The 26,302-nt window shown below is 37.7% G+C and overlaps 1 protein-coding gene across 5 annotated transcripts in view; it reads left to right on the forward strand.

Moving 5' to 3' along the window:
* CENPJ (centromere protein J) overlaps nt 1-26,302 on the forward strand; it is a 54,095-nt gene that overhangs the window by 4,850 nt on the left and 22,943 nt on the right. For all 5 annotated transcript variants that reach the window (XM_025462814.3, XM_049101107.1, XM_025462812.3 and 2 more), the window contains exons 2-9: nt 2,386-2,895; nt 3,438-3,561; nt 9,838-10,137; nt 12,186-12,297; nt 13,128-13,230; nt 13,358-14,990; nt 17,938-18,070; nt 22,185-22,350. In XM_025462814.3, the coding sequence (XP_025318599.1) occupies nt 2,452-2,895; nt 3,438-3,561; nt 9,838-10,137; nt 12,186-12,297; nt 13,128-13,230; nt 13,358-14,990; nt 17,938-18,070; nt 22,185-22,350 (3,015 nt within the window). In that variant the 5' untranslated portion in view covers nt 2,386-2,451. The remainder of the gene's footprint in view (nt 1-2,385; nt 2,896-3,437; nt 3,562-9,837; nt 10,138-12,185; nt 12,298-13,127; nt 13,231-13,357; nt 14,991-17,937; nt 18,071-22,184; nt 22,351-26,302) is intronic.

Genomic DNA, 26,302 nt, shown 5'->3' on the forward strand with positions numbered 1-26,302 from the left:
ATTTCTCCCCTTAAAGACATGGTTATAGTAATTCTTTCCTTTCTCCATCCTCCTCAACCTACAGACATGCTTTTATTTCTCTTGTCTTAAAAAATCTTTCTTCACCGTGCTTCCCTGTTCAGCTACTGTCATATTTATTTCCTTCCCTTTATAACAAAATTCCTGGAAAGAGTTAGTTGTCCTCAGTTTCTCATTCTTGTATGTATTTCCTCCATTCAAGCTTTTGCAGCCTTCCTCTTCCCCCAGGCTGCTCTCATTGAAGTTATCATGACCTTTACTTTGCTCAATTCTATAGTCTGTTCTCAGTTCTCCTCACCCTTCATCTCTTAACAGCATTTAACACATCTCTTTCTTCCTTAAAACATTTTTTTCACTTAGCCTCAAGGACGCTGTACTTTCTGCATCTTCTCTCTTTTGTCTACCCTTAGTCACTTAATGACCTCACCCAATGTCAAGGCTTTAACTATCTTCTGTATCCTAAGGATACTCACTCATATTTATACTTCACAGTGTTGGCTTCATCCATGAATCCCATTCTTGTGTGTCCCGCTGCCTATATGGTGGTGACTGGAATGTCTTAAAATGTCTGAAATTCAACTCTTGATCTTTCATTCTCCCAAACCTGTTTCATCCCCAGTTTTTTCCATTTCGGTTAATGGCAACATTGTTCTTCCATTTGCTCAGCCAGAAAATTTTAAGGAATGAAGGGGAGGACCCTGGTGACCTAAGGAGTTTTGGTAGATGATAAAGGAGAACTAGTAGATGATATAGTTAGATCATATGAGGTTCAAAATTTGTTGGTGTTTATGGTGGGGGAAGGAGAATCATCTAGAAGCAAAAAAGGGCAATAAGGAAAACACATATCTACTTCTAGGCCCATGGTACAGAGTATGGGCTCTGTTGGAAGAAGTGTTCTCAGGAAGTTGAGATGAGGTTGACGGTAATAGGAGATTTTGCTAGTGATGGACTTTAGGGATGGAGATGGAATAGGCATGTACATGGACATCAGAGTATTAGAGGTAAAAGTAAAGGGTGGCTTAGGAGCCAGGTCCTTCTCATGGTGATGGATGTAAATAAGTTTAAACACATAAAGAGATAAATGCTGAAGAATTCAAGGTAGTTGGCGGTAATGGGGCTGTAAGAATAGGTAGGGGCATCCTGCAAATGAAGGTTTTCAATGTGAAGGCTGGGTCTTACTCTGCCTCTCATAGCTGCTCCTTGTCCTTCCTCCACCAGGTCTTTAAGTTTATCTCCTAAAGGAGGGCTCCCTGTCTACCTTATCTGGACTTGCAAATCTCCTTCCCCCACGTCGTTTTAACTCCTTAACAGTTATTACTGTATAACATACTGTATAATTTACTTTTATATGCATGTATTTTCTCCACTAGATTCTGACTTATTAACTGCTATATGCCTAGTGACTAAAATAATACCTGGCACAAAGTAAGAACTCAATGAATATTCATTGAGTAAAATCAATCATACAGAGGAGGAAGAGCTTATCTTCTGTGTGGTGGCCATTTAAGTTTATTGCACAGTGACTGACTTACACTAGGAATTTGGTTATTTTAGGGTGTGATTCATAGAGAGTAGTTGTCCTATGATATGAACCAATGTAATTTTTACTGTTAAACATTGAATGAGCACAAATACTTTATAATACTGAATTTATTTTCAATAATACAACCTTAGTTCTGATTTAATTATAACTTACAAACATTTATAAAATTTCTTCTGTTTGTCAGGAATGGATGGTGCTAGGCATAGATGAAAATGCAGGTGACTATATCTTCAAAGAAGTGACAGCTTGGTAGATTATAAACACAAAAGTAAAGTACCACTAATACTGAGATGAATGCCAAAATAGTGATGTCAGAGACCTCTGGGAATACAGATGAGGGACTGCTTGGTGGGCAAAGGGTTAGAAGGGGAATGAGGCAGTAAGACAAAGTGAGAAACCGTGCCAGTGAAGCCGTGGGGACGGTGGTGACCTTTGTAACTAGAGAAAACATGGGTTCCCCAGTTGGACAAAGAAGCCATGTTGGACTAGGGCCCAAAGCATGGAAGTGTTTAATATGGGTAACATTTGATAGTGATTGTGGCTTTTGGTAATCGAACAACTTAGAAGGTACTTTAACTCCCACAGTGTTAGGTCAACTGATTTAGTACTTATATAAAATCATCAGTAATCAAATGATTAGAAGGGAACTTGGGTTTTTGATTCACTCAATTTGGATGTTTTTAAGACTTAAAAGAAACCACATAGCTTAATGCCTAACTGGTTGCAGTCTTTGTATTTGAAATATTCAGTAGATTTTTGTGCTAGTTCAAGTTTTCATAGAATAGCTTTAACCATTGCTTTTTGTTGGAATCTTCTTTCTACAGGTTTTGGAAATTAATAGCTCTTCTAGCTTTTACATTATTTAAATATAATAGTGTCATTGAACTAAAATGTTCCTGATGCCAACCTCTTCCGAGTTAAACAGTGGGCAGAGCTTCTTAACCCAGTGGATGACCAATCCTTCTCGGGCTGGGGTCATATTAAATCGTGGATTTCCTATTTTGGAAGCAGATGAAGAAAAGCGAGCAAATGTGAATATTTCTACCAGCTTTCCTGTTAAAGCCTCACGTTTTTCAAATAGCTTCAGCTTTATAAGTGAAGAAGATTCACTTCATGAAGAACAGAAGTTGGAGTCTAACAGCCCTTATAAACTACAGTCAGATAAACCTGAAACACATACAGTATTTCCTTTAACTAAAGAAGGACCACAAATAGTGGCATGTCAAGATGCTCCTGGACACTGGGAAGACAACAAAAATGACTTTATCTCAGATCTTTCGAGTGAATGCAAAGAAGTGGCCTATAAAGACCCACTTTTTAAAAAGCTTGAACAGGTACAACAAGATTCAGCCTAATATGTATTTGCGTTATTTCAAGTTTCTGTTGATGATGAAAAGTCACCTGTTCAGAGCCTCTTATTTCTTCCCCTTTACTGTAAAATCCTCAAAATACTAAATGTTGCCTTTTGTCTAATGTGAACATTATCACAGGTTTGATATGTAAGATATAACACTTGAGGTCACAACGTCTTTAAGTTTCTGTTTTATTTGGTAAAAACTAAATTAGAAATGGTTGATCAAATATTAGGGGGACAAAATTGATCATAAATGTATGGATACCTTCCTATTTTAAGAATCCTTGGATTCAAATGATTTTTTCTGTTTCTTAATTGGGACAGTCGATACAGTTTCCTTCATAAGAAATAGCATTTTGGAGTTTTGGTAGCAGATGTAGTTACTTAGTAATCTCTCTTTGAAACTCTTTATCAGAGATGATATGAAAAGGAAGAGTAGAGGGATTAAGATAAATATAAGGAGCAAAGATCCATAAAGAAATATAAAGTGAGTTTAATCAAATTAATTTTATGTTTGAAAAGCTGAAAGAAGTACAACAGAAGAAGCAGGAACAGCTGAAGAGGCAGCAGTTAGAGCAACTACAAAGACTCATGGAAGAACAAGAGAAGCTGCTTACTATGGTGTCTGGGCAACACACACTCCCAGGTATTTTTTGCTTAGAGCCTTCACTTAGTACAACAGGGGACAGTTACATACATTTCTCACCTTTAGTTGTTTGGCAGGTTATTACTACCATTTCTCTATCATATACTGTAAATTCCAGTTTTTTTTAGGGGCCTTGTAGAGAATTGTGAAATCGTGGTCATGTTGTATAATTGAGATAAGTGGGAACTGTGCCATTCTGGAGCATGTGTGTCCTGCTTAAAGGCATTCATATTTATTTATATTAAAATTTTAAGAAGACGTAGCAGCATAAAAGATCTACAGCCAAATTTGGCCCAGAGTTCCTGGCTTACAATCTTTGCCTGAAGAATAAAAAACTCCTTGGGGTCATAAAATTAAATATGTATAGAAGCCACTCTGCTGAGCAGAAGAACCACACCAAAGATGTTTTCTATGGTGGTAGATGACAGAATTGTTTTGTTGTATGCTAGATCAATTACAAGAAAGAATGACAGGATTATCAGGAGAAAATAAACCTGTTGAATGTGATCTAGAACAGTGGTTTTAAAAGTTGTTTGACCATCCCACGTTATAACAAAAACATTTAAACTCATAATTTCAAAGAAATTTCATAAATCAGTCCTTATTGGTGAGCCTGGCATGTAGCAAGGATATTTTCTATTTATTTTATCCTATTCTTGGTCATTAAAAAAAATGCCAGTTGTGATTCTGATGATAAAATTACTAATGGATTGTGTCCCACAGTTTAGATCTGGAGCAGTGTGTTTGCTTCTCAGGGCAACCTTTAAGAGACACACTACTGATTTAGGAAAAGTGCCTGTTCTGTTCAGAGGTTGCACTGGGAATTGAGAATACAGAGAAGAAAAGACATTGGCAGAGGAGTGTGTGAAGTGTAGCTGGATGGGATTTGGGGATTGGTAGTAGTAGTAGTAATGAGAAATGTACCAAATGAAGAATGGTTTAGAGAATAGGATGCTTATTTAAGCAAATATAGAGAACATAGTGTGTGTCTTGAACTAGTTGAATGGTTCAGGGTTCCTTTATGTAATACATAAAGAGGATAATCAGGATCATTTAAATAACAACCTGTGATAGATATAGCACTGTGGTAGAGCAATAGGAAAGCAGATTTCAGTGTTCTTAATATAACAACTAACCCTAATCAGTTATAGAACATTGCTTTTAGGGCAGTGGTTTTCATAGTTTGGTCTCAGGACCACTTAATACTCTTATATTACTGAGGACCCCAGAGAGCATTTGTTATATGGGCTATAGCTGTTGATATTTACTGTATCAGAAATTAAAATGGAGAAATTTAAGAACTAATTCACTTAAAATAATAACCAGTTACATGTTATCATAACTAACATTTTTTTTTTAAAGATTTTATTTATTTGGCAGAGACAGCACAAGCAGGGGGAGTGGCAGACAGAGGGAGAGGGAGAAGCAGACTCCCTGCTGAGCACTGTGGGACTCTATCCCAGGAACCTGGGATCACTACCTGAGCCAAAGGCAGATGCTCAACTACTGAGCCACCTAGGCACTCCATAGCTAACATTTTTTTTTAATTTTTTATTTTATTTTATTATTTTTTTAATCTTATAAATTTATTTTTTATTGGTGTTCAATTTGCCAACATACAGAATAACACCCAAAGCTCATCCCGTCAAGTGCCCACCTCAGTGCCTGTCACCCAGTCACCCCCACCCCCTGCCCACCTCCCCTTCCACCACCCCTAGCTCGTTTCCCAGAGTTAGGAGTTTTTCATAACATTTTTTTTTTAAGATTTTATTTATTTATTCATGAACATTTTTTTAAAGATTTTATTTATTCATTTATTTATTCATAACATTTTTTTAAGATTTTATTTATTCATGATTTTATTTATTTATTCAGAGAGAGAGAGGGGCAGAGGGAGAAGCAGGCTTTCTGCAGGGAGCCCGATGTGGGACTCAATCCCTGGACTCCAGGATCATGCCCTGGGCTGAAGGCGGCGCTAAACTGCTGAGCCACCCGGGCTGCCATAGCTAACATTTTTTTTTTTTCAAATTTTTTTTTTATTGGAGTTCAATTTGCCAATTTATAGCATAACACCCAGTGCTCATCCCGCCAAGTGCCCCCCTCAGTGCCCATCACCCAGTCACCCCAACCCTCTGCCCACCTCCCTTTCCACTACCCCTTGCTCGTTTGCCAGAGTTAGGTGTCTTTCATGTTTTGTCACCCTCACTGATATTTTCACTCATTTTTTCTCCTTTCCCTTTATTCCCTTCACTATTTTTTATTTATTTTTATTTTGTTTAATAAATTTTTTATTGGTGTTCAATTTGTCAACATACAGAATAACACCCAGTGCTCATCCTGTCAAGTGTCCACCTCAGTGCCCGCCACCCAGTCACCCCCCACCCCCTGCCCATCTCCCCTTCCACCACCCCTGGTTCGTTTCCCAGAGTTAGGAGTCTTTCATGCTCTGTCTCCCTTTCTGATATTTCCCACTTATTTTTCCTCCTTTCCCCTTTATTCCCTTTCACTATTTTTTATATTCCCCAAATGAATGAGACCATATAATGTTTGTCCTTCTCCGGTTGACTTATTTCACTCAGCATAATACCCTCCAGTTCCATCCACGTCGAAGCAAATGGTAGGTATTTGTCGTTTCTAATAGCTGAGTAATATTGCATTGTATACATAAACCACATCTTCTTTATCCATTCCTCTTTCGATGGACACCGAGGCTCCTTCCACAGTTTGGCTATTGTGGACATTGCTGCTATAAACATTGGGGTGCATGCAGGTGTTCCAGCGTTTCACTGTATCTGTATCTTTGGGGTAAATCCCCAGCAGTGCAATTGCTGGGTCTTAGGGCAGATCTATTTTTAACTCTTTGAAGAACCTCCACACAGTTTTCCAGAGTGGCTGTACCAGTTCACATTCCCAGCAACAGTGCAGGAGGGTTCCCCTTTCTCTACATCCTCTCCAACATTTGTTGTTTCCTGTCTTGTTAATTTTCCCCATTCTCACTAGTGTGAGGTGGTATCTCATTGTGGTTTTGATTTGTATTTCCCTGATGGCCAGTGATGTAGAGCATTTCCTCATGTGCTTGTTGGCCATGTCTATGTCTTCCTCTGTGAAATTTCTGTTCCTGTCTTTTGCCCATTTCATGATTGGATTGTTTGTTTCTTGGATGTTGAATTTAATAAGTTCTTTATAGATCTTGGATACTAGCCCTTTACTGATATGTCATTTGCAAATATCGTCTCCCATTCTGTAGGTTGTCTTTTAGTTTTGTTAACTATTTTGCTTTGCAGAAGCTTTTTATCTTGATGAAGTCCCAATAATTCGTTTTTGCTTTTGTTTCCCTTGCCTTCATAGATGTATCTTGCAAGAAGTTGCTGTGGCCAAGTTCAAAAAGGGTGTTGCCTGTGTTCTCCTCTAGGATTTTGATGGATTCTTGTCTCACATTTAGATCTTTCATCCATTTTGAGTTTATCTTTGTGTATGGTGTAAGAGAATGGTCCAATTTCATTCTTCTGCATGTGGATCTCTAATTTTCCCAACACCATTTATTGAAGAGACTGTCTTTTTTTTTTTTTCCAGTAGATGGTTTTTCCTGCTTTGTTGAATACTAGTTGACCATAGAGCTGAGGGTCCCTTCTGGATTCTCTATTCTGTTCCATTGATCTATGTGTCTGTTTTTGTGCCAGTACCACACTGTCTTGATGACCACAGCTTTGTAGTACAACCTGAAATCTGGCATTGTGATGCCCCCAGCTATGGTTTTCTTTTTTAATATTCCCCTGGCTATTCGGGGTCTTTTCTAATTCCACACAAATCTTAAGATGATTTGTTCCAATTCTCTGAAGAAAGTCCATGGTATTTTGATAGAGATTGCATTAAATGTGTAAATTGCCCTGGGTAACATTGACATTTTCCCAATATTAATTCTTCCAGTCCATGAGCATGGAATATTTTTCCATCTCTTTGTGTCTTCCTCAATTTCTTTCAGAAGTGTTCTGTAGTTTTTAGGGTATAGGTCCTTTACTTCTTTGGTTAACATTTTTTAATGAAAAGGCTTCTCTAAAAAATTAGAAGAATGGCAGAGTTTTATATATTTGAAAATCTCTTTTTAATTTCTGTCTTAAAAGAGCTCAGCTTCTATCTGCTTCTGTGTTCAACCTCTTAAGTTATATTGTTTTGCTTGAAGTATGTGAAAAAAAAATTCAGCTTCACATGGGTGTTTAATTGGAAAAAGGAAAGAGGAGTACTGTAATAGCCTTTTCAGGTACTTGTGGTTATTTCTTTGATGGTACACCCAAATCTAACAAGTGGCCATTTCTTAGTGGTGATTCATAGTATAGAGTCTGAAACAATACTAACGCACTTTTTTATACTCTGTTACATAAAATACATTGAATATCTTGGCTTTTTTTTTTTTTTTTTTTTTTTATCTTGGCATTTTGAATGACTCTTATGCATGATCTGATAAAATTGTGCTTTGGTTACTTGGAAAATAGTGGTTCACTGAGTTATTTGGGTCTTTAAAATACTGTAATATCAAAAAAATTATATCCATTAGTACACTACAGATCTCATCATAAAAGGCCTGAAGTATTATGAAGCTGTTAAGCCCATAGTGGTAGACATATTTAATGAGTTCTCATTTGTACTTGAAAGTTCAAATTTTACCGTTCTTAACAAATACTGTCAGTTATTTTCCTTGAAGTAACTAGCTCACTTGTTTCATTTTTGTGGAAATATCTATCTGCCAAGTACCTATCTATTTACCAAGTACAAGTAAAAATGATGTTCTTTGAGAGAAGTTGTTAGTTGAGCTTACAACTCAAAAAATGACACAGTCTTGGTTTGTAGCAGAAGTGATTTATGTATACTTTTTGTTTTGTCCAATACAATGTTCAGAAGATGTGTACTCAACAGTTAAAATTCAATTAAAAAATTAATAATTTTTGTAACTTTACCTAGGACATTCTTAAGGAAAACTGTTTTTTCTTTTCTTTCTTTGTTTTTAACTGCAAGTGCTTGGTGGTGACTCACACAGTGACTGCTAGCACAGTTGGGTGCTGCTGTCCTGCTTTTGAGTGAAGACACCAGGAACTTCCATTTTGTTCTTGCATCATCAGTGCATGTGTTGGCAAAGTGAAAAAGGCAAATACTATCTTTATATTTTATGAAAATAGATTTGACCTGGTAGATGCTGTGAAAGAATCTTAGAGACCTTCAGGGGTTTGCAGACCATACAGTTTGAGAACTGCTACTTTGGGCTATTGCACTTTTATCAAAGCGATCTTCAATCTGAAGTGGGGTGACTATTAGTCAAAAATATTTGGATAGGGAGAGTATTATTGTAAAGGAAAGGAGGTCAAACCTGATAATCAGGACCTACCTGATTTCCAGTTTTATTTGTGGGTTGGAGGTGAGGCAGATGGGTATGAGCCATCCAAGCACTGCTAAAGGTTTTATTTTTAAGTAATATCTACAATCAATGTGGGGTTGAACTCCCAATCCTGAGAGCAAGAGTCACATGCTCTACTGCCTGAGCCAGCCAGGTTGCCCTCACTTCTAAATTTTGTTGAGACATTCTAGGATAAGAGAGGTATAGTGGCAGGATTTCAAGGGGATGGTACAGCAGGTAGGATGGAGATTTGCCATCTACCGTTCAAGAATTAGAAATTAGAGATATATTAAAAAAAGAAATTAGAGATATATAGAAGAAGAATCTCTGTGTTTATTTCAAAAGCAGAGACTAAAAAAAAAAAAGTCTAGAAGTAATACAGGAAATTTAGAAACTACAGAAATGTACAAAACAGAAAAGTCATCCATAATTCTACCACCTGAAGATACCAAAATGTTAACAGTAATCTAGAGGAAAGTTGTTTTTCAAGGCTGTGACACAGGGCATTTGTCATTAGGAACTATTCAGATCATTTGCAGCCATCTGCATTGGTGCTCTCTGTGTTTGTCATGGGGTTGCAGAATTGACAATTCCAACAGTGTTTCTTATAGATGGAACATGAATAATGCCTTCCAGAATTTGTAGTACTGCAGCTCTGCCAGGTATCCGCTGTCTGCACATGAATTGTAATATAAATATACCCTTAATTAAAATTATGCAAGAGTCATTTTTAGACTTTTAAAATGTCATGATTTTGTTGGAGAGTGTTTCCTAATAAAGAAGAAAAACACTTTTTTCACTTTGGAGAAAACCTGGTGAGTAGGGATCACTAACAGAAAATAAAATATTCTAGAAAGTTAATAGTTTTAATGATTTTTTTTAATTGCAAGGTTTAACCCTACTACCTGATGATCAGAGCCAGAAGTACAGATCTCCAGGAAGTCCAACCACCCTAGAGAAAAACACACCCTTCCTACCATTATATATCCATCAGAATCAAACCCAAGAAAAAATGCACACTTCCAGTGTTTTAGCTGATGAACAAAACAACTTCTGTAGAACTACTCATCCAGATTTTGTCTTAACTTCAAAAAGTGGTGCTTCTCTCAGTTTGTTTTGTGAGGCACAGTATCAAGAAGCACTTGTGAAAAAAAATGATCTGAAGGAAGAAAACCATAACCATTCTATAGGTGAGTTATTTCTCTCTTCTGTTTCTAATTAGCAGTGTTATCAAGGTGTGCTAAGATAAGTCCTTTCTGCATTTTTTTCTTGTCCCTTGTGTCTTTAATTCTGAGCCCCTACATGTTGCACAGTCACTGATCCTGGATTGGATATAGAGCTGGACATAGAATTTGTGACTTTCTAAGAACAATTGTAGTACTCATGCTGACTTCATACCTCACAGGATAGTGCAGGGTCTTCAAGGTAGTGAGTTCCTTGTATGCCATTTTAATTTGAGAGCTTAGAAATAGTTTGAGGTTGATTTAAAATGTGCATGGTGATGGTGGTGGGAGGACATGATAGAAGATGTAAAATGTAGGAAATAGGTTCGTGATGGCAGTTAATTATTCAGAAAAGAAATCCCCTCCAACCCCGGACATTCCATTTGTCCTCACTGCATCTCTGTAATCCCAGCACCTAGCATGTTCCTGCCAGAGTACTGACAGTGGCTGATGATCTGAACTCATGGAGCTCTCAGGGCATTTGCTTCTGGTCTTTTTTTTTTTTTTTTTTTGACTCCTTTTTCTATGCCCCACTCCCCCCTCCACTTTTTTTTTTTCTTTTTTTTTCATTTTGTAACTGTGGAATATTGTATAATTGTGTTCTTTGCCCTCTCAACATGGAAAATGGTTATGGTACATTCTGTGGTCTTCATAACCATAATTTTTTTAAAAAGATTTTATTTATTTATTCATGAGATACTGAGAGAGGCAGAGACACAGGCAGAGGGAGAAGCAGGCTCCATGCCGGGACCCTGACGTGGGACTCGATCCTGGGTATGCAGGATCAGGCCCTGGGCTGAAAGCGGCGCTAAACCGCTGAGCCACCCAGGCTGCCCCCTAACCATAATATTAATGGTTGTCATCATTATGCTAGTCGTCAAATAATGTACCAGTATTTAATATTCTCTGCAGTAGGGCTGAGGTGTTTCTCATATTTTGAATTTAAATTTAATTTTCAATTTTAATGGTGTTTTCATGAATATGTTCTTTGGAGTAATAAAAAAATATAAATATGACAGAAGGTGTCTACACTTACTACTTATACTTAGGATTGAGCACCTTTGTGCATAATAGTTTATTTCTAATTTGGAATAGTTCCTTAGAATGGAAGATCTGATGCCTTTAAAATATTTTTAAACAGTATACTCTCTTAATCTTTTATTTTGGAAAATGATGAACATCGGAAAACTTAAAAGTCCACTGCAATGATTAGCAGTAGACCTTGATTCAACAGTTAATATTTTGCCATATTTACTTTCTATATATATTTGTATTGTGTATATATATTTATACCTACCTCTGTATTTCTGTCTACATTTGTATGTAATTTGCTCAGTCATTTCATTGCAAGTAACATGCAGATATTATATCATTTTAAATATTTCAGCATGCATCAAGTAAAAAATTAGAACATCCTTCTGTACAGCCCCAATACTATTCTGTAATACTCAAATCCATTTTAGAATTCCTCTTATCCCAAAAATATCTTTTAAAGGTTTTTTTTAATAAGTTCCAGTCAAATTCATCTATTACATTTTGTTGTTAGGGCTCTATAGTCATTTTTAATTTAGAAAAGCCCACACTTTCATAACATTAACCTTTTGGAGAATGTCATGTTTTAATTAGGGTTTTATAGTTTATTTTTCTCATATTAAAGAAATCCTTGAGTGTTCTAAAATCTTTGGCATATATTACTTTTTTTTTTTTTAAGATTGATTTATTTCAGAGAGAGGGAGTATGGGTGAAGGGGTGGAGGGAAGGACAGAGAGAGTGGGAGAGAGGTAAACTCCCTGCTAAGCACGGAGCCCATTGTGGGGCTCACTCCTACAACCCTGAGACCATGATCTGAGCTGAAATCAAGAGTTGGCTGTCCACCTGACTGAGCCACCCAGGTACCCTGGTATAACATTACCTTTGAGAAATATTTTTTTTAGCATAGTAACTTGTAAAATTCTCAAGTTTTAAGATTTTATTCTTTATCTTTTGGAACTGAATTTTCCTAATTTTTATCCTAGGAGAAGATATTTTACCATGTTGGGAGAAAGTGACCGAACCGATTCAGGAAGGGAATGATGAGAATGTAAAAAAAATTGGTGGTTCTTCAGAAGTGGCTAATATTGAAGAAAGGTATCATCTATGTTGGAAGAAATAAGAAAAGTGACAGTTTAATGTAATAGCCAGCTATTAAGATAGAACATTTTCTTTTTTTTTGAAAGACCCATGGTTTTATTGTTTTTGTTTGAATATGCTTTTAAGTATAATGTTGAAGATACGACTTATCACATTGTTAGCAACAGATAACGGTTGGGGAGATACATTAGTTCAAGTACCTTTGACATTGTATTAGAAGAACTGAGCAGGTTTTTCACCAAAGAGAAAAAATCTGGATAAAATTAGTCTTCTCTCAAATAGTTAAGCAAATCCCGTTTTGGCAAAGACAGAAACAAATTAATATTGAGTCTCACTTTTGTTGTCACCTATAAATTATAATTAGATAAGTTTGGTTACAGAATTTAAAAATCTTATAACAGATAAAATAATACTGAGGTTTATTATTTTCTTAGATATTTGAAATATTTTAATATATGTTATGGATGGGCAAATGATTTCTGATTATTGCTCTATTTAGATTGTCAAGGCTCCTTAAAGATGGATATTTGATGAACTATTAAAAATTATTTTAAAGTGATACAATGAATATGTTATTTCAAAAGTTAGTTTACAGGCATTGTATGGACTTCAGAAGATTTTTTTTAAAATCATGTGTAGAGTGTTGTATGCTTATGTATTTTGGGAGATGGAGTGGGATTATAGCTTTCATTGGATTCTTAGAGGGGGGTCTGTGACTTTGAAAAAGGTTAGTTCGTAGTGTAGTTAAGGGTGTCTGTGTCAGGCACACTGTCAGATATTCACCACATCTTTATTTGCATATTCAATAATTTTATTTTTATGATTAGACCTATTAAAGCTGCAATCAGAGAAAGGAAACAGACATTTGAAGACTACTTAGAAGAACAAATTCGACTGGAAGAGCAAGAACTGAAACGAAAACAGCTAAGGGTAGGCATTTCCACTATTCTGATTAAGTTAGCTAAGGCTTTAGAGATTTGTTTATAGTTTGTGTTAAAAATAACTTTGAGATAACTTGGATATACAGAATTAATTCAAATATTTTTCTCTATTTTAGGAAGCAGAAGGGTCATGCCTAATCAAAGCAAAACCAAAACAACCATTCTTGAAACGAGGAGAAGGTTTAGCTAGATTTACTAATGCTAAATCTAAGTCTCAGAAAGGGAGAGAAAGTAAACTAGTGACTAATCAGAGCATTTCAGAGGACCAACCTCTGTTTAAAATGGATAGACAACAATTCCAGCGGAAAACTGCTCTTATAAATAAGGAACTGTGTACAGAGAACCCTCCCATTAAAAAGAGCAATAAAGGTAGAGCCAAGAGTGGTTTTGTCACACTCAATCAGAAGCCAAAAGTGATTAAGAATAGTAACAGGAGAAGTCTTCCTCCATCAGGATTGAAAATACCAGGAGGGAAGAAATGTGATGTGCAGTTTAGAGACCAGATCAAACTAGAAAAAAAAGTTGAGTCTAATAATAGAGAAAATGTACCCGAGTGTGCAAAACCTTGTGATATTGGTTGCAAAGTCTGGAATAAGACACAAGGTAAAGACAAACTTCCTCTTTCGGCAGGACTGGTCAGCTGCATGTCTTCTAGTAGCCCCAAAAATGAGACCTTGAAAAAGTCAGAATCTTCTCTTGATATTTCTCTTCAGAAAAAGTTAGAGAATTGGGAACGAGAAAAGGAAAAGGAAAATTTGGAGTTAGATGAATTTTTGTTTTTGGAACAAGCTGCTGATGAAATATCGTTTTCCAGTAATTCCTCATTTGTACTGAAGATCTTAGAGAGGGACCAGCAGATCTGCAAAGGTCACCAGCTGTCTTCCACCCCTGTCAAAGCTGTACTACAGCAGGAGATGGGGACACTGGATCCTGTTACTCAGTGTAACCACAGTGAGGCCCCAGACTGTACAGAACCTGGAAATGAGGATGAATGTGAAATCACACCTGACCAACCTGATTCAGCATTCTCACCTGAAGGATATAGGGAACAGTCCTGTGAAGTCAGTAGGAGAGCATTCCAAATGAGCACTTCTGAAAACCAGACTCGGTGGAATGTGAGCAATGATGAAGGTGTCATGGAGAGTGACAGTAGCACAGACTCTGAGGAGCAACTTGACGTTACCATAAAGCCATCAGCTGAGGATAAAGAGAGGGGTTTCAGCAGCAGTGAAGATAGTCCACAAGTCTGTGATGGTAAGGGGCCTTTTAGGGATGCTGGGACTCAAGAAGATGATAAAAAGAGAGATGTTGATTTAGATCTGTCAGATAAAGATTACAGTAGCGATGAGTCTGTCATTATAGAAAGCTTGAAAAACAAAGTTTCTGAGTCCTCAAGAAGACCTTCATCCATAAGTACAAGTGAAATTGACTTTGACGATGAAAGAACTTGGACTGACCTGGAAGAGAATTCATTTAAACATGATGCTGTTCTTGGGAATGAGGCCGTTTATGGGACTCCTCAAACAGCCTACCCTAAGGATGAAATATGTGTATTGGACAAAACAATAAAAAGGAAAGTTGCACCAGTCAAAAAGGGAGAAGACTTGAGCAAACCCAGTAGGAGCACAAGCCCTCCTCCTACATCGGATCTCATGATGAAATTCTTCCCTGCTTTGAAATTGAAACCAAAAGCAGGTTCACACTTAGGAAATGAACCCAAGTTAAACCCAAGTCAAGACCAACCACCTGGTAAGCAGCTTTATAAAATAGGTATTGGGATGTTATAAATTTCACATTTACCTTATCAGTCTGCTGTCAGAATGCTTAAAATCCTAATCTTTCTCATTGCTCAGTAGTGTAATTAGGTGATTTGATTTGTTTTGTAGATCTAAATAATAGTCACTAGAATAAAAGGTTGGGATGCATTGTGATTTCAGATTTTTCAAATTTAAGCCTATGCCTTATTCTCAAGGATTTATTTATTTATTCAATTTTATTTTTAAAGATCTTATTTATTATTCATGAGAGACACAGATAGAGGCAGACATAGGCAGAGGGAGAAGCAGGCTCCCTGTAGGGAGCCTGATGTGGGCCTCGATCCCAGGACCCTGGGATCACAACCTGAGCCGAAGGCAGATGGTCAACCACTGAGCCACCCAGGTGCCCCTCTTAAGGCTTTAGAATTAATTAATTTATTGTAAAGTGAGGTAATACTTTTATAACCAGAGAGTACCCAATTTATGGTTTGTGTTACGGTGAACTTTTGTGTGTGCACTTTTTAAAATGACTATGTTTTTACTTAATTTTTTTTGCTACCTCATGCACTGACTTGCTAAATAGGACCAAGAAGAAACACAGTGAAATTGAAGTGTCCTTTCTTCCCTGGACATGGACTCCTAGTTCCCTTTCCTAGAGGAACTTACATTCCCATTTCATTTGTGTATTCTAGAAAGATTCTGTGCATATGAAAGCATATATGGGGGGGATGGGTATATAATCTTTCCATACAAATGAAAACACGTTTTTTTATATACCATTCTTCACCTTTTTTTTAAAGATTTTATTCATTTCATTTATTTGAGAGAGCATATGACAAGGATGGGGAGGAGGGGAGATGAGGGATGCAGGGAGAGGGAGAGGGAGAAGCAGACTTCCTGTTGAGTGTAGAACCCAACACAGGAAAAGAAAAAAAAAAAAAAAACGAACCCAACACAGGTTTCAAACTCAGACCCGGAGATCATGACCTGAGCCAAAGGCAGACCCTCAACCACTGAGACACCCAGGCATCCCTGATGGGCATTTTTTTTTTAAAGAATTTATTTATTTATTCATGAGAGAGAGCGAGAGAGAGAGGCAGAGACACAGGCAGAGGGAGAAGCAGGCCCCATGCAGGGAGCCCGACATGGGACTCGATCCCAGGTCTCCAGGATCAGGCCCTGAGCTGAAGGCGGTGCTAAACTGATGAGCCACCTGGGCTGCCCCTGATGATGGGCTTTTAAAACTCATGTTGAAAAACTCCTTTCCATTATATCATATTATAAACTCTGAATGCCTAGGAAGGCATAAGTGCTTTAAAATACAAATTATAACTTAAACTAATACTCTGATTTTAAAAATAGTTCTTTTTGCAGAAAGTTTGGAAGCTTATAGAATAAAAAGTGTTTACAACTATCCAAAGTTGATGTGATATCATTTTGAGATATTTCCTTCTAGTCATTTTTCCCATGTATTTTTAATATGGTACAGGTATTTGTTAAAACTTACCTTTTCTGGGGCACCTGGATGGCTTAGTTGGTTAAGCATCTGCTTTAGGCTGAGGTCATGATCCCAGCGTCCTGGGATTAATCCCTGCATTGGGCTCCCTGCTCAGTGGGGAGTCTGCTTCTCCCTCTGCCACTCTTCCTGCTCATTCTCTCTCTCAAATAAATAAATAAATAAAATCTTAAAAAAAACCTTACCTTTCTTTTTTGACCAGGTGTATAATATACGTTGTCTTTAAAACTTTGTGTATTTTAAAAATGGTTGCAGAACATTATATGAACACATTATTTTATTCAGTAATTTCCTTAATGTTGGATACTTGTTATTTTTCACTATTAGGAATAACACTACAATGCATATTTTTGTGCAAAAATAAGTTTTTCAAAAGGGTAGTGGAAGGACAAGTATCAGCTATTTACTCTTTCAATAGGAAATTTGGTATGGAAAAAGTCTTAATTTGTATTTTTGTGACTATTGGAGGTAAACTTTGATTTTGGTGTTGGTTAGTGCTTTAGCTGTCTTGTGAATTACTTATTTATGTTCTTAAGCTATTCATATATGTGTATATATTTATTCATTTTTTAAAAATTTCTTTTTAAAGACATTTATTTTTTTTGGAGAGGGAGAGACCATGTGTGAGTGGGGAGAGGGGCAGAGAGAGAGGGAGAATCCTTTAGCAGACTCCTTGCAGGGTGGGGAGCCTGACATGGGGCTTGATCCCAGGATCCCAAGATCATGACCTGAGGAATCAAGAGTCGGCCATTCAACTGACTGAGCCACCCAAGCATCCCTATTTATTTATAACTGAAAGAAAGGGAAAGAGCATGGGAGCTGGGGTAGGGAATGGGGGAAGAGGGGAAGAGAAAGAAGCAGACTGACTCCCTGCTGAGCTCAGGGCCCAACACATAGTTCCATCTCACGAACGTGAGTGAGATCATACCTGAACTGAAACCAAGAGCCAGTCGTTTAACCAACTGAGCCAGGCATATGTTAATGGGAGTATAATTGATGTATAACATCCTGTTAGTTTCAGGTGTACATCATAATGATTCAATATTTTTATACATTACAAAATGATCCCATGATAAGTCTAGTTACTATATATCACCATATAAAGTTTTCAATATTGGCTGTTATCAAAAAGACAAAAAATACATGTATTCGTTTTTTTTAAAAAGTATTTGAATTTCTTTTTATGTGTGATGTTAATTCATTGTCAGACTGATACTCTTGAGGTTAAATAATGCCCTTAGATTGGTTTCTTCTGGAAAGTTAGGCCAAAGTAATTTTTGTTGTTATTAGAAACATTGTTTCTCATGCATTTTAATAGTACTGATGTTTACAATATTTTTGGCTCTTACTGTTAATAACTAGCTAATGTTTTTGCTGCTGAAGACCTTTTGTGAAATTCAATATAATGTGGTCTATTTTATAGGTGACAGTGCTCGATCTCAAGTATTGAGAGAGAAAATTATTGAATTGGAAACAGAAATAGAAAAATTTAAAGCTGAGAACACATCTTTAGCTAAACTTCGCATTGAACGAGAAAGTGCTTTGGAAAACCTTAGGTAAGTTTGCTTCTATAAGTTGGGGAAAAAATATAATGATTCAGTTTCTTTAAGATTATATATATATATAAAATATTTCAAGTAATTTTTGTCAATCCAACAAGGTGTAAAGGAAAAGGAAGTGAAATCTTTTTTTTTTAAATCTCAACCACATAAAAATTTTTTAGTTAAAATGACCCAGTGTAGTCAGAAATGTTAAAAGGGGAATTCTCTTAATGAGGACTTTGTACATTGAATTTTGAAAAGCATTTGAAGCTGTGAATTCAAGTGCTACCTTTGCCGGTGCATTAATTTTCTAGGCCTACTGCAAAAAGTACAGTTGATTCTTGAACAGTGTGGGGGTTGAGGGCTCTATCCCCCTGTACAGCCAAAAATCCACATATATTTTGACTCCCTAAAAATTAATAATACTAATACTGTACTATTGCCTGGAAGCCTTACTGAGAACAGCTGATTAACACATGGTTTGATACATGTGTTATACATGTATTACAATAAAGAAAAGAAAATGTTAAGAAAGTTGTAAGGAAGAGAAAATACATTTACAGTACTGTACTGTAAAAATCTGTGTATAAGTGGATCCATGCAATTCAAACCCATATTGTTCAAGGATCAATTGTACACACAAACTAGGTGGCTTAAAACAGTAGGAGTTAATATTGTCATGGTTCTGGAGGCTAGAAGTCTGAAGTCAAGGCATCAGCAGAGCCATGCTTTCTATCCTATCTTATAGTGGTTGCTGTCAATCCTTGGCATTTCTTGGGTTACAGCTGGACATTTGGGTTGTTTCTACCTTTTGGTTGTTGTGAATAATGCTATTAACATTGGTGTGCAAATATGTATTCAGGCATCTTCTTTTAGTTCTTTTGGATATATACTCAGGGGTGGAATTGCTGGTTCATATGGCACATCTATACTTAAGTTTTTGAGGAACCGCCATACTGTTTTCCACATTGGCTGCACTGGTTTACATCACCTTAATTGATTTGTTATGTTGAGCCAGCCTTGTATTCCAAAGATGAATCCCCCTAGGTCATGGTGTAAATCCTTTTAATGTGCTGTTGGATTTGGTTTGCTAGTATTTATTGAGGATTTATACATTTGTGTTCATCAGGGGTTGGTCTATAGTTTGCTTGTGGTGTCATTGTCTAGCTTTGGTGTCCGAGTGCCTACCCTTGTAGAATGAGTTTGGAAGCCATCCAGTCCTGAACTTTTCTTTCTTGGGAGATTTTTTTTTTTTTTTTAAGATTTTATTTATTTATTCATGAGAGACACAGAGAGAGAGGCAGAGACACAGGCAGAGGGAGAAGCAGACTCCATGCACGGAGCCCGACATGGGACTCGATCCCGTGTCTCCAGGATTACGCCCTGGGCCAAAGGCAACACTAAACTGCTGAGGCACCCGGGCTGCCCTCTTGGGAGATTTTTGATTTCTGGTTCAGTTTCCTTATTATTGATCTGTTCAGGCTTTCTTTCTTTTTTGTTCTTTTTTCTTTTTTTTTAAAGATTTTATTTATTTATTTATTCATAAGAGAGGCAGAGACATGGGGAGACACAGGCAGAGGAAGAAGCAGGCTCTCTCTGGAAAGCCCAATGCAGAACTTGATCCCAGGACCCCAGGATCATGACCTGAGCCAAAGGGAGACACTCAACCACTGAGCCACCCACGTGCCCCCCCTGTTCAGGATTTCTAGTCTAGATTCATTTTGGTAGGTTGTATATTTCTAGGAATTTATCTGTTTCTTCTAGATTATCTAGTTTTGGGGATATAATTGTTCATACTATGATCCTTTTTATTTCTGGGGCATCTATTATAATGTATCTTCTTTGCATTTATAATTTTATTCGAGTCTTTTCTCTTTCTTAGGTCTAGTAGGAGTTTGTTGATTTTGTGTGTTTTTTCCTTCTGAGACTTCCTTAGTGACTGCATTGGTTCTTTTGTAGTGTCCCATAGATCCATGGGTTTCTTCATTCTTTTTCTTTTTTCTCCTTTGACCTCAAATTCCTTGTTGTTGAGTTCACAGATTCTTTTAGTTGATTGTTGTTGAAGCTCTTTTGTATTTTTTCACTTCAGTCACTGTGTTCTTCAGCTCCAGAATTTCTGCTTTTTAAAGTTTTATTTATTTAGTTTTGAGTAATCTCTATACCCCACATGGGGCTCAAACTCATGACCCTGAGATCAAGAGTCACATGGTCCAGCCAGGTGCCCCCTCCGTTTTAGGTTTTATTTAGTTAGTTTTAAGTAAGTGTTTGTGGGTTTGTTTGTTTTTTTAAATGATTTCTATCTCTTTGTTGAACTTCTTGTTTTCTTTCATGCATTGTTTTCCTAGTTTTGTTGAGTTATCTGTGTTCTCTTGCAGTTTGTTGAACTGCTTTAAAACCGTTATTTTGAATTCTTTATCAGGCAGTTCTTAGATCTGCATTTCTTTGGGATTAGTTGTTGGAGCTTTATTAGTTTCCTTTGGTAGTGCCACATTTGCATGAATCTTATGTAGTTTTGTGTTGACAGTTTTATATTTGAAAGGGCAAAAAACTCTTTTTGTCTTTACAGACCAGTTTTGGCAGAGCTTCTCCAACTGGATCCCTGGACGATGGTCTGCTTCTAGGATCACAGTTGAATAGGATTGTAGTGTGGCTACTGCTGAGTTCACACTGGAGTCCATAACTGGCAGGTCTCTTAACAGGGACATGGTGGATGTGGTTCCTACAAGATCCCCAGTTGGACAGGACTGCTTGTAGGACCATAGTCCAGCAGTGCTGGAGCTAGTCATGGGGCTGCTTCTGGGTCTACTGTTGAGTGCGTAGACACTTGGCCTATTACCAGGGAGTGAGAATGGGTGTGACTCCTACCAGGTTTTTGAATATCCTCCTGCCCGGCCCCTTAGTGTTCTGCTTGGTCCCTCGGTGAACAGGACTGCCTCCAGGACCACAATATAGCAGGGCTAGAACCAGGGTACAGGACTGTTTCAGATTTCATAGTCATGATTGAGGTCATGAGGTCCCTTACCAGGGACAGATGGGTGTGGTTCCTCCTGGGTCCTTTGGCAGGTGAGCCAAAGGATTTCTCATCTGCCTTCGTGGATGGTAGAGATCCCACGAAAGTACTTTAATCTGTGTATGGTTGTCAGGTTGTTGTTTGTGTAAGGAGATATGGGCTGGTGAACTATTCTACCATCTTGATGATGTCACTCTTTCTATGCTCTTAAGAGCATCAGCATGCACCTGGGTTCTGATAGTTCCTCTGATCAACATTTGGCCCTCTGTCTTATTTGTTTTTTGATACCTTTTTCTACCTTTCTATCTTATATTTTCTCTCAGATTTTAGCCACCCTGCCCTCCTGGCTGATCTTTGACCACAACAGCCATATTCCTACCTCAGGGCTTTTGCTTGTAGTGTTCCCTCCTCTGGAGCTGTTTTGTCCAGATATCCTTAAGGCTGTTCTCTTAGTTTGTTCAGATTTTACTTAAAATATTATCTCAGCAAGATGACTCCATCCATAATTTTAATTTCCGTGATATTTTCTACCCTCATTCCTTACATTATTTTTCTCATTAACACTTCAAATGTGCCATGTATTTTATTTTTATTTTTATTTTTTTAAAAATATTTTATTATTCATGAGAGACACACACACACACACACAGAGAGAGAGAGAGAGAGAGAGAGAGACAGGCAGAGGGAGGAGCAGGCCCCACTCAGGGAGCCCAATGTGGGATTTGATCCTGGGTCTCCGGGATCATGCCCCGGGCTGAAGGTGGCGCCAAACCGCTGAGCCACTGGGGTTGCCCTGTGCCATGTATTTTATTTATCTTGTTATTGTTTGTCACTTCCATTAGAATGAGAAGCTCCATGGAAGTAAGGATGTTTATTTTTTTCTCTGTGGTTTCTCCAGTACCCAGGGTAGTGCATGATTCATAATAGGTGCTCAGTAAATATTTGTTGGAGGAATGCTTAATGGAGTTAACTGAGTTACTTCAGTATTATGGCTTGAAGCTGGATTCACCAAGACCAGCAGCTCCTCCATCCCAGGCAGTCACCAGTGTTTCATTTTGTACCACATGTGGATTACACCATTAAGATTGTCCCTTTAATAACATGGTTTGGTCATTTTAGGAAAGAAATTACAGACTTTGAACAACAGAAAGCAAAAGAATTGGCTCGAATAGAAGAGTTTAAAAAGGAGGAAACGAGGAAGCTACAAAAAGAACGCAAAGTTTTTGAAAAGTATACTACAGTTACAAGAACTTTTCCAGATAAAAAAGAACGTGAAGAAATACAGGTATGCCAGTTCTTTATGTTATACTTACATAAGTTAGTAAGGATGACAGTCTTGTAAGAATCTCAGTTATATGATGTGTCAAAGAGAAATTGGGTGTCAATTTAAAAATTTGTTTAAAAGATTTATTTATTTATTTATTTATTAGAGAGAGAGCTGGGGGAGGGGCAGTGAGTGAGAAAGAGATTCCTTAAGGAGACTCCCTGCTGAGTGTGGAGCCTGCCATAGAACTTGATTTCAGGACCCTGAGAATATAACCTGAGCTGAAATCTAGAGTCAGATGCTTAACTAGCTGAGCTACCGGGTGCCCCTGGGTATCATTTTATTAATCATCCATTGACTCGATAAGGAGTCTGAGACACTGCACGAAGAACATTTTTTGTAGTCTGACTTTGAGAGAGTAAAATATATCAGTTCTTTTGTTACTAAAGGCTGCCCCCCCATCCCAAAAAAGACTACAGTAGTACCATGGATGAATTAATAAGCTAAGAGTTGGAAACCAAAACACACAACCATGTTGTGTTGATCAGTTTGACATCCCTTATACCAAATACTGTTACTTCTATTCATTTATACAAATCTAAGGCTCCTATACTGACTAGGTGTTTAATTCCAAAACTTATCAACTGATAGGCCAAATAATCAGTCCTTTTCATTTCAAAGTTAGAATGGACATAATCAGAGGAATATAGTAGTTAAAAATAATTACTGCAGGGGCACCTGGGTGGCTCAGTTGGTGAAATGTCTGCCTTCAACTCAGGTCATGTTCCCAAGGTCTTGGGACCAAGCCCTTCATGGGGCTTCCTGCTCTGCGGGGAGCCTACTTCTTCCTCTCCCTCTGCCTGCTGCTTCCCCTGCTTGTTCTCTCTCTCTTTCTCTCATTCTCTCTCTCTCTGTCTCTGTCAAATAAAATAAAAAAAAAAAAACATATTATTTTCTTTTGGGTGTTCATTCCTTAAACCCATATATTTGAGAACCTTTATGACAACCACTGTGGAATTATTGATGAAGACATTTCTGTCTTCCTGGGATTTACATTCATCATTATTGATTTACAGCTTTTCATAGACTCAAGTTATTCTAATTAATTACAAATCTTCCTTTTTGATAATCAAGTGGCCCCAGCTTGGCCTGTGGGAGCCCTGTAGGTACATCAGCTTCCTTGTCCTTCTTTAGCTTTGCCATTGCCCTTAGAAGTTTGAGATTATTCCTGCTTTCTCTCACTAGTGGTTATTTCAGACCATCTGGTTTTTTGCTTTTTGTTTTTCTTCAACTTACCCCTGATCTGAAATCAGCCATTGTCCAAGGAGCCGTATTTCTTATCTTACTACTAGGGCGTTATCTGAGGACTGGCGGTCAGCCACAGTGGTGTCCTTGCTCTTGGTGCCTATCGTAGTGTCACTGCTGGGGAAGGGGGGATGTCTTTGAAGTCATAAGTTCACACTGATTTTTTCTTTCTTAATCAAGTAACTTTATTCTAATTTTCATACAGTGAGTTTTCATTGATCATTTACACACTGAGGGTTAGTCAGATCTCTGCATTTACTGACCTGTGTATCTGTTTCTTCATTCAGAAAATATTTGAGGGTCCAGGATCTATGAGGTGCTATGTAATGAGCTGCTTAGCTCTGTTTGGATGTTTCAGACTTACCTTATCCTCTTCCTACTAAATCTGCCTTTCCTTCTGACTTTTTACACATTCACACTTGGGATAAAAAGAGATCTACTCTTCCACCTTTGAATTCCATCAACAATAACTTCTTTTGACTTTATCTTCTGCATATCTTTGTTATCCTGACTCTTTCTCTTCCTCTCAACTCTCATGTCCCACCTGTGTTTCTCTTCTTCTGTGTAGTCAGTCAGCCTCAGTTTCTGTCTTTCTTCCTTTCCTCCCCACTCTGTCCTCCCCTTGCTGTCAAAGTGATCTTTCCACATGAAATCTGATGTTCTTCTGCTTAAAATCCTTCAGTTGACTTTCTTCCTAGATAAAATGCAAACTCCTTAGCATACCATGTAGGACCCTTCATAATCATGTTCCTTCCTCTTTCAGAATCTCATATTCTTCCCTTAGAGCACTTGCTCACTCTTTCTTTCCCAGCTCTACATCTGTATGTTGTTTTTCTCTAACAGTTACTTTTCTTTTTTGGTTATTGGTCTGATTTACTAGTCTTGTAGTGGCAATCTGCATCAATAAGCTTGTCTTTATACAAATGATCAACAGACACATGAAAGAATGGTCCACATTCCTCGGTATCAGGGAAATACAAATCAAAACCACAATGAGATGCCACCTCACAGCAGTCAGAATGGCTAAAATTATCACATCAGGAAACAACAGATGTTGGCGAGGATGCAGAGAAAGGGGACCCTCTTACACTGTTGGTGGGAATGCAAGCTGATGCAGCCACTCTGGAGAACAGTATGGAGGTTCCTCAAGAAGTTAAAAGGAGAGCTACCCTATCACCCAGCAATTGCACTGCTAGGTATTTATTCAAAGGATACAAACATAGTGATTTGAAAGGGTACATGCACCCCAGTACTTGTGGCAGGAATGTCCATAATAGCCAAAATATGGAAAGAGCCCAGATGTCCATCGACAGATAAATAGATAAAGAAGAGGATAAAGAATACAGATAAATGGATTTTGAGGATTCCCATCCCCATGCTTTAGGACTAGAGGACGTCTTATCTCCCAGATATTAAAACTTAAAAACTCTGTTACTTTATTTACTTATTTATGTATTTATGCAAATCAAAAAGTTTTGTAGAATTCAAAGAAAAAAATTGTCACACATATTCTAGTTGTTATTTTAAATCCTATTTTTTAATTAGCCCATTGTGACCAAGTATTATTAATATTTTCCATTCCATTACTCTAATCTTTCAGTCCCATTAGGACTTTCCAATTCATTGATTTTCCTCACCTTCTTATGTTCTAAATCCTAGAGTCAGTTGCTCTAATCATTTCTATAAATACATTCTTTACTCCCTTTTCTCAAGTCATATTTTGTTGGCAAGACTATAGGCCTGGCATTTCTTGCCTACTTTATCTTTGTGCCCATAACATTTAATGGGAAGAAACATTTAATGGAGAACAAAGCCATTTTATTTTTTATTTATTTTATTTTATTTTTTTATTATTTTATTTTATTTTATTATTTTATTTTATTTTTTTTATACAGGGCCATTTTAAAAGTCACAAGCACAAACCACAAATGGGCCTGTGTTGTTTCCATTGCTCTCTTCTCTCCCACTCTTCGATTCCATTTCACTCCCCTGCCATCTCAAACTTCCCACGTGTGGCCTCACTTCCCTCTGAAGAAAGACCCTACTCAACACAGCTGAGAACGTCCCCTTGATCCAACCGGTGATGCTGCCCTGGTGTCCGAGCCTGTGTGCTCTGCCTCCGTTCCTTATGAGACCCTTCTGCTTATATACCAGGTCTCCTGGTACCATCTATGGCCCTACTCCAGCATTTCTTGTTTCTCTAACAGCATCCATTTTCCACTCTACTGAATCTTGCCGTCAGTGTACACACTGGCTGTTACTTTTTAAAATCTCTCTTGCCTCCATACTCCCTCAGCCACAACCCTGTTTCTTTGTAGCAAAACTCCTTGAAAGTGGTGTCTCTTTCTACTTCTGTCCACACCACTGCTCCAAAACTGCTCTTGTTGTGGTCACCAGCTTTTTCCCGATGGTTGCGCAGTAGCCACTCAGTCCTCATGTGACTTGGCTGTCCGCACACATGACTCCTCATCAGAGCCTTTGTTCATTTGACTCCCAGGATACCTCTGGGTTTTCCCCTTACTTGGCTAGTGCCTTACCTCGTCCTCTTTCACTTTTTCCTTCTCTTTAACCAAACGGTGGAGGTTCCCAGCAGAAAGGAGCATCTGTTTTCCCTTGATGAGCTCCTCTAGTTTCATGCCTTCAGTTAGGATTTATATGCTAAAGACTC

The sequence above is a fragment of the Canis lupus genome, chromosome 25, assembly GCF_003254725.2.
Source record: "Canis lupus dingo isolate Sandy chromosome 25, ASM325472v2, whole genome shotgun sequence".
NCBI classification, from domain to species: domain Eukaryota; kingdom Metazoa; phylum Chordata; class Mammalia; order Carnivora; family Canidae; genus Canis; species Canis lupus.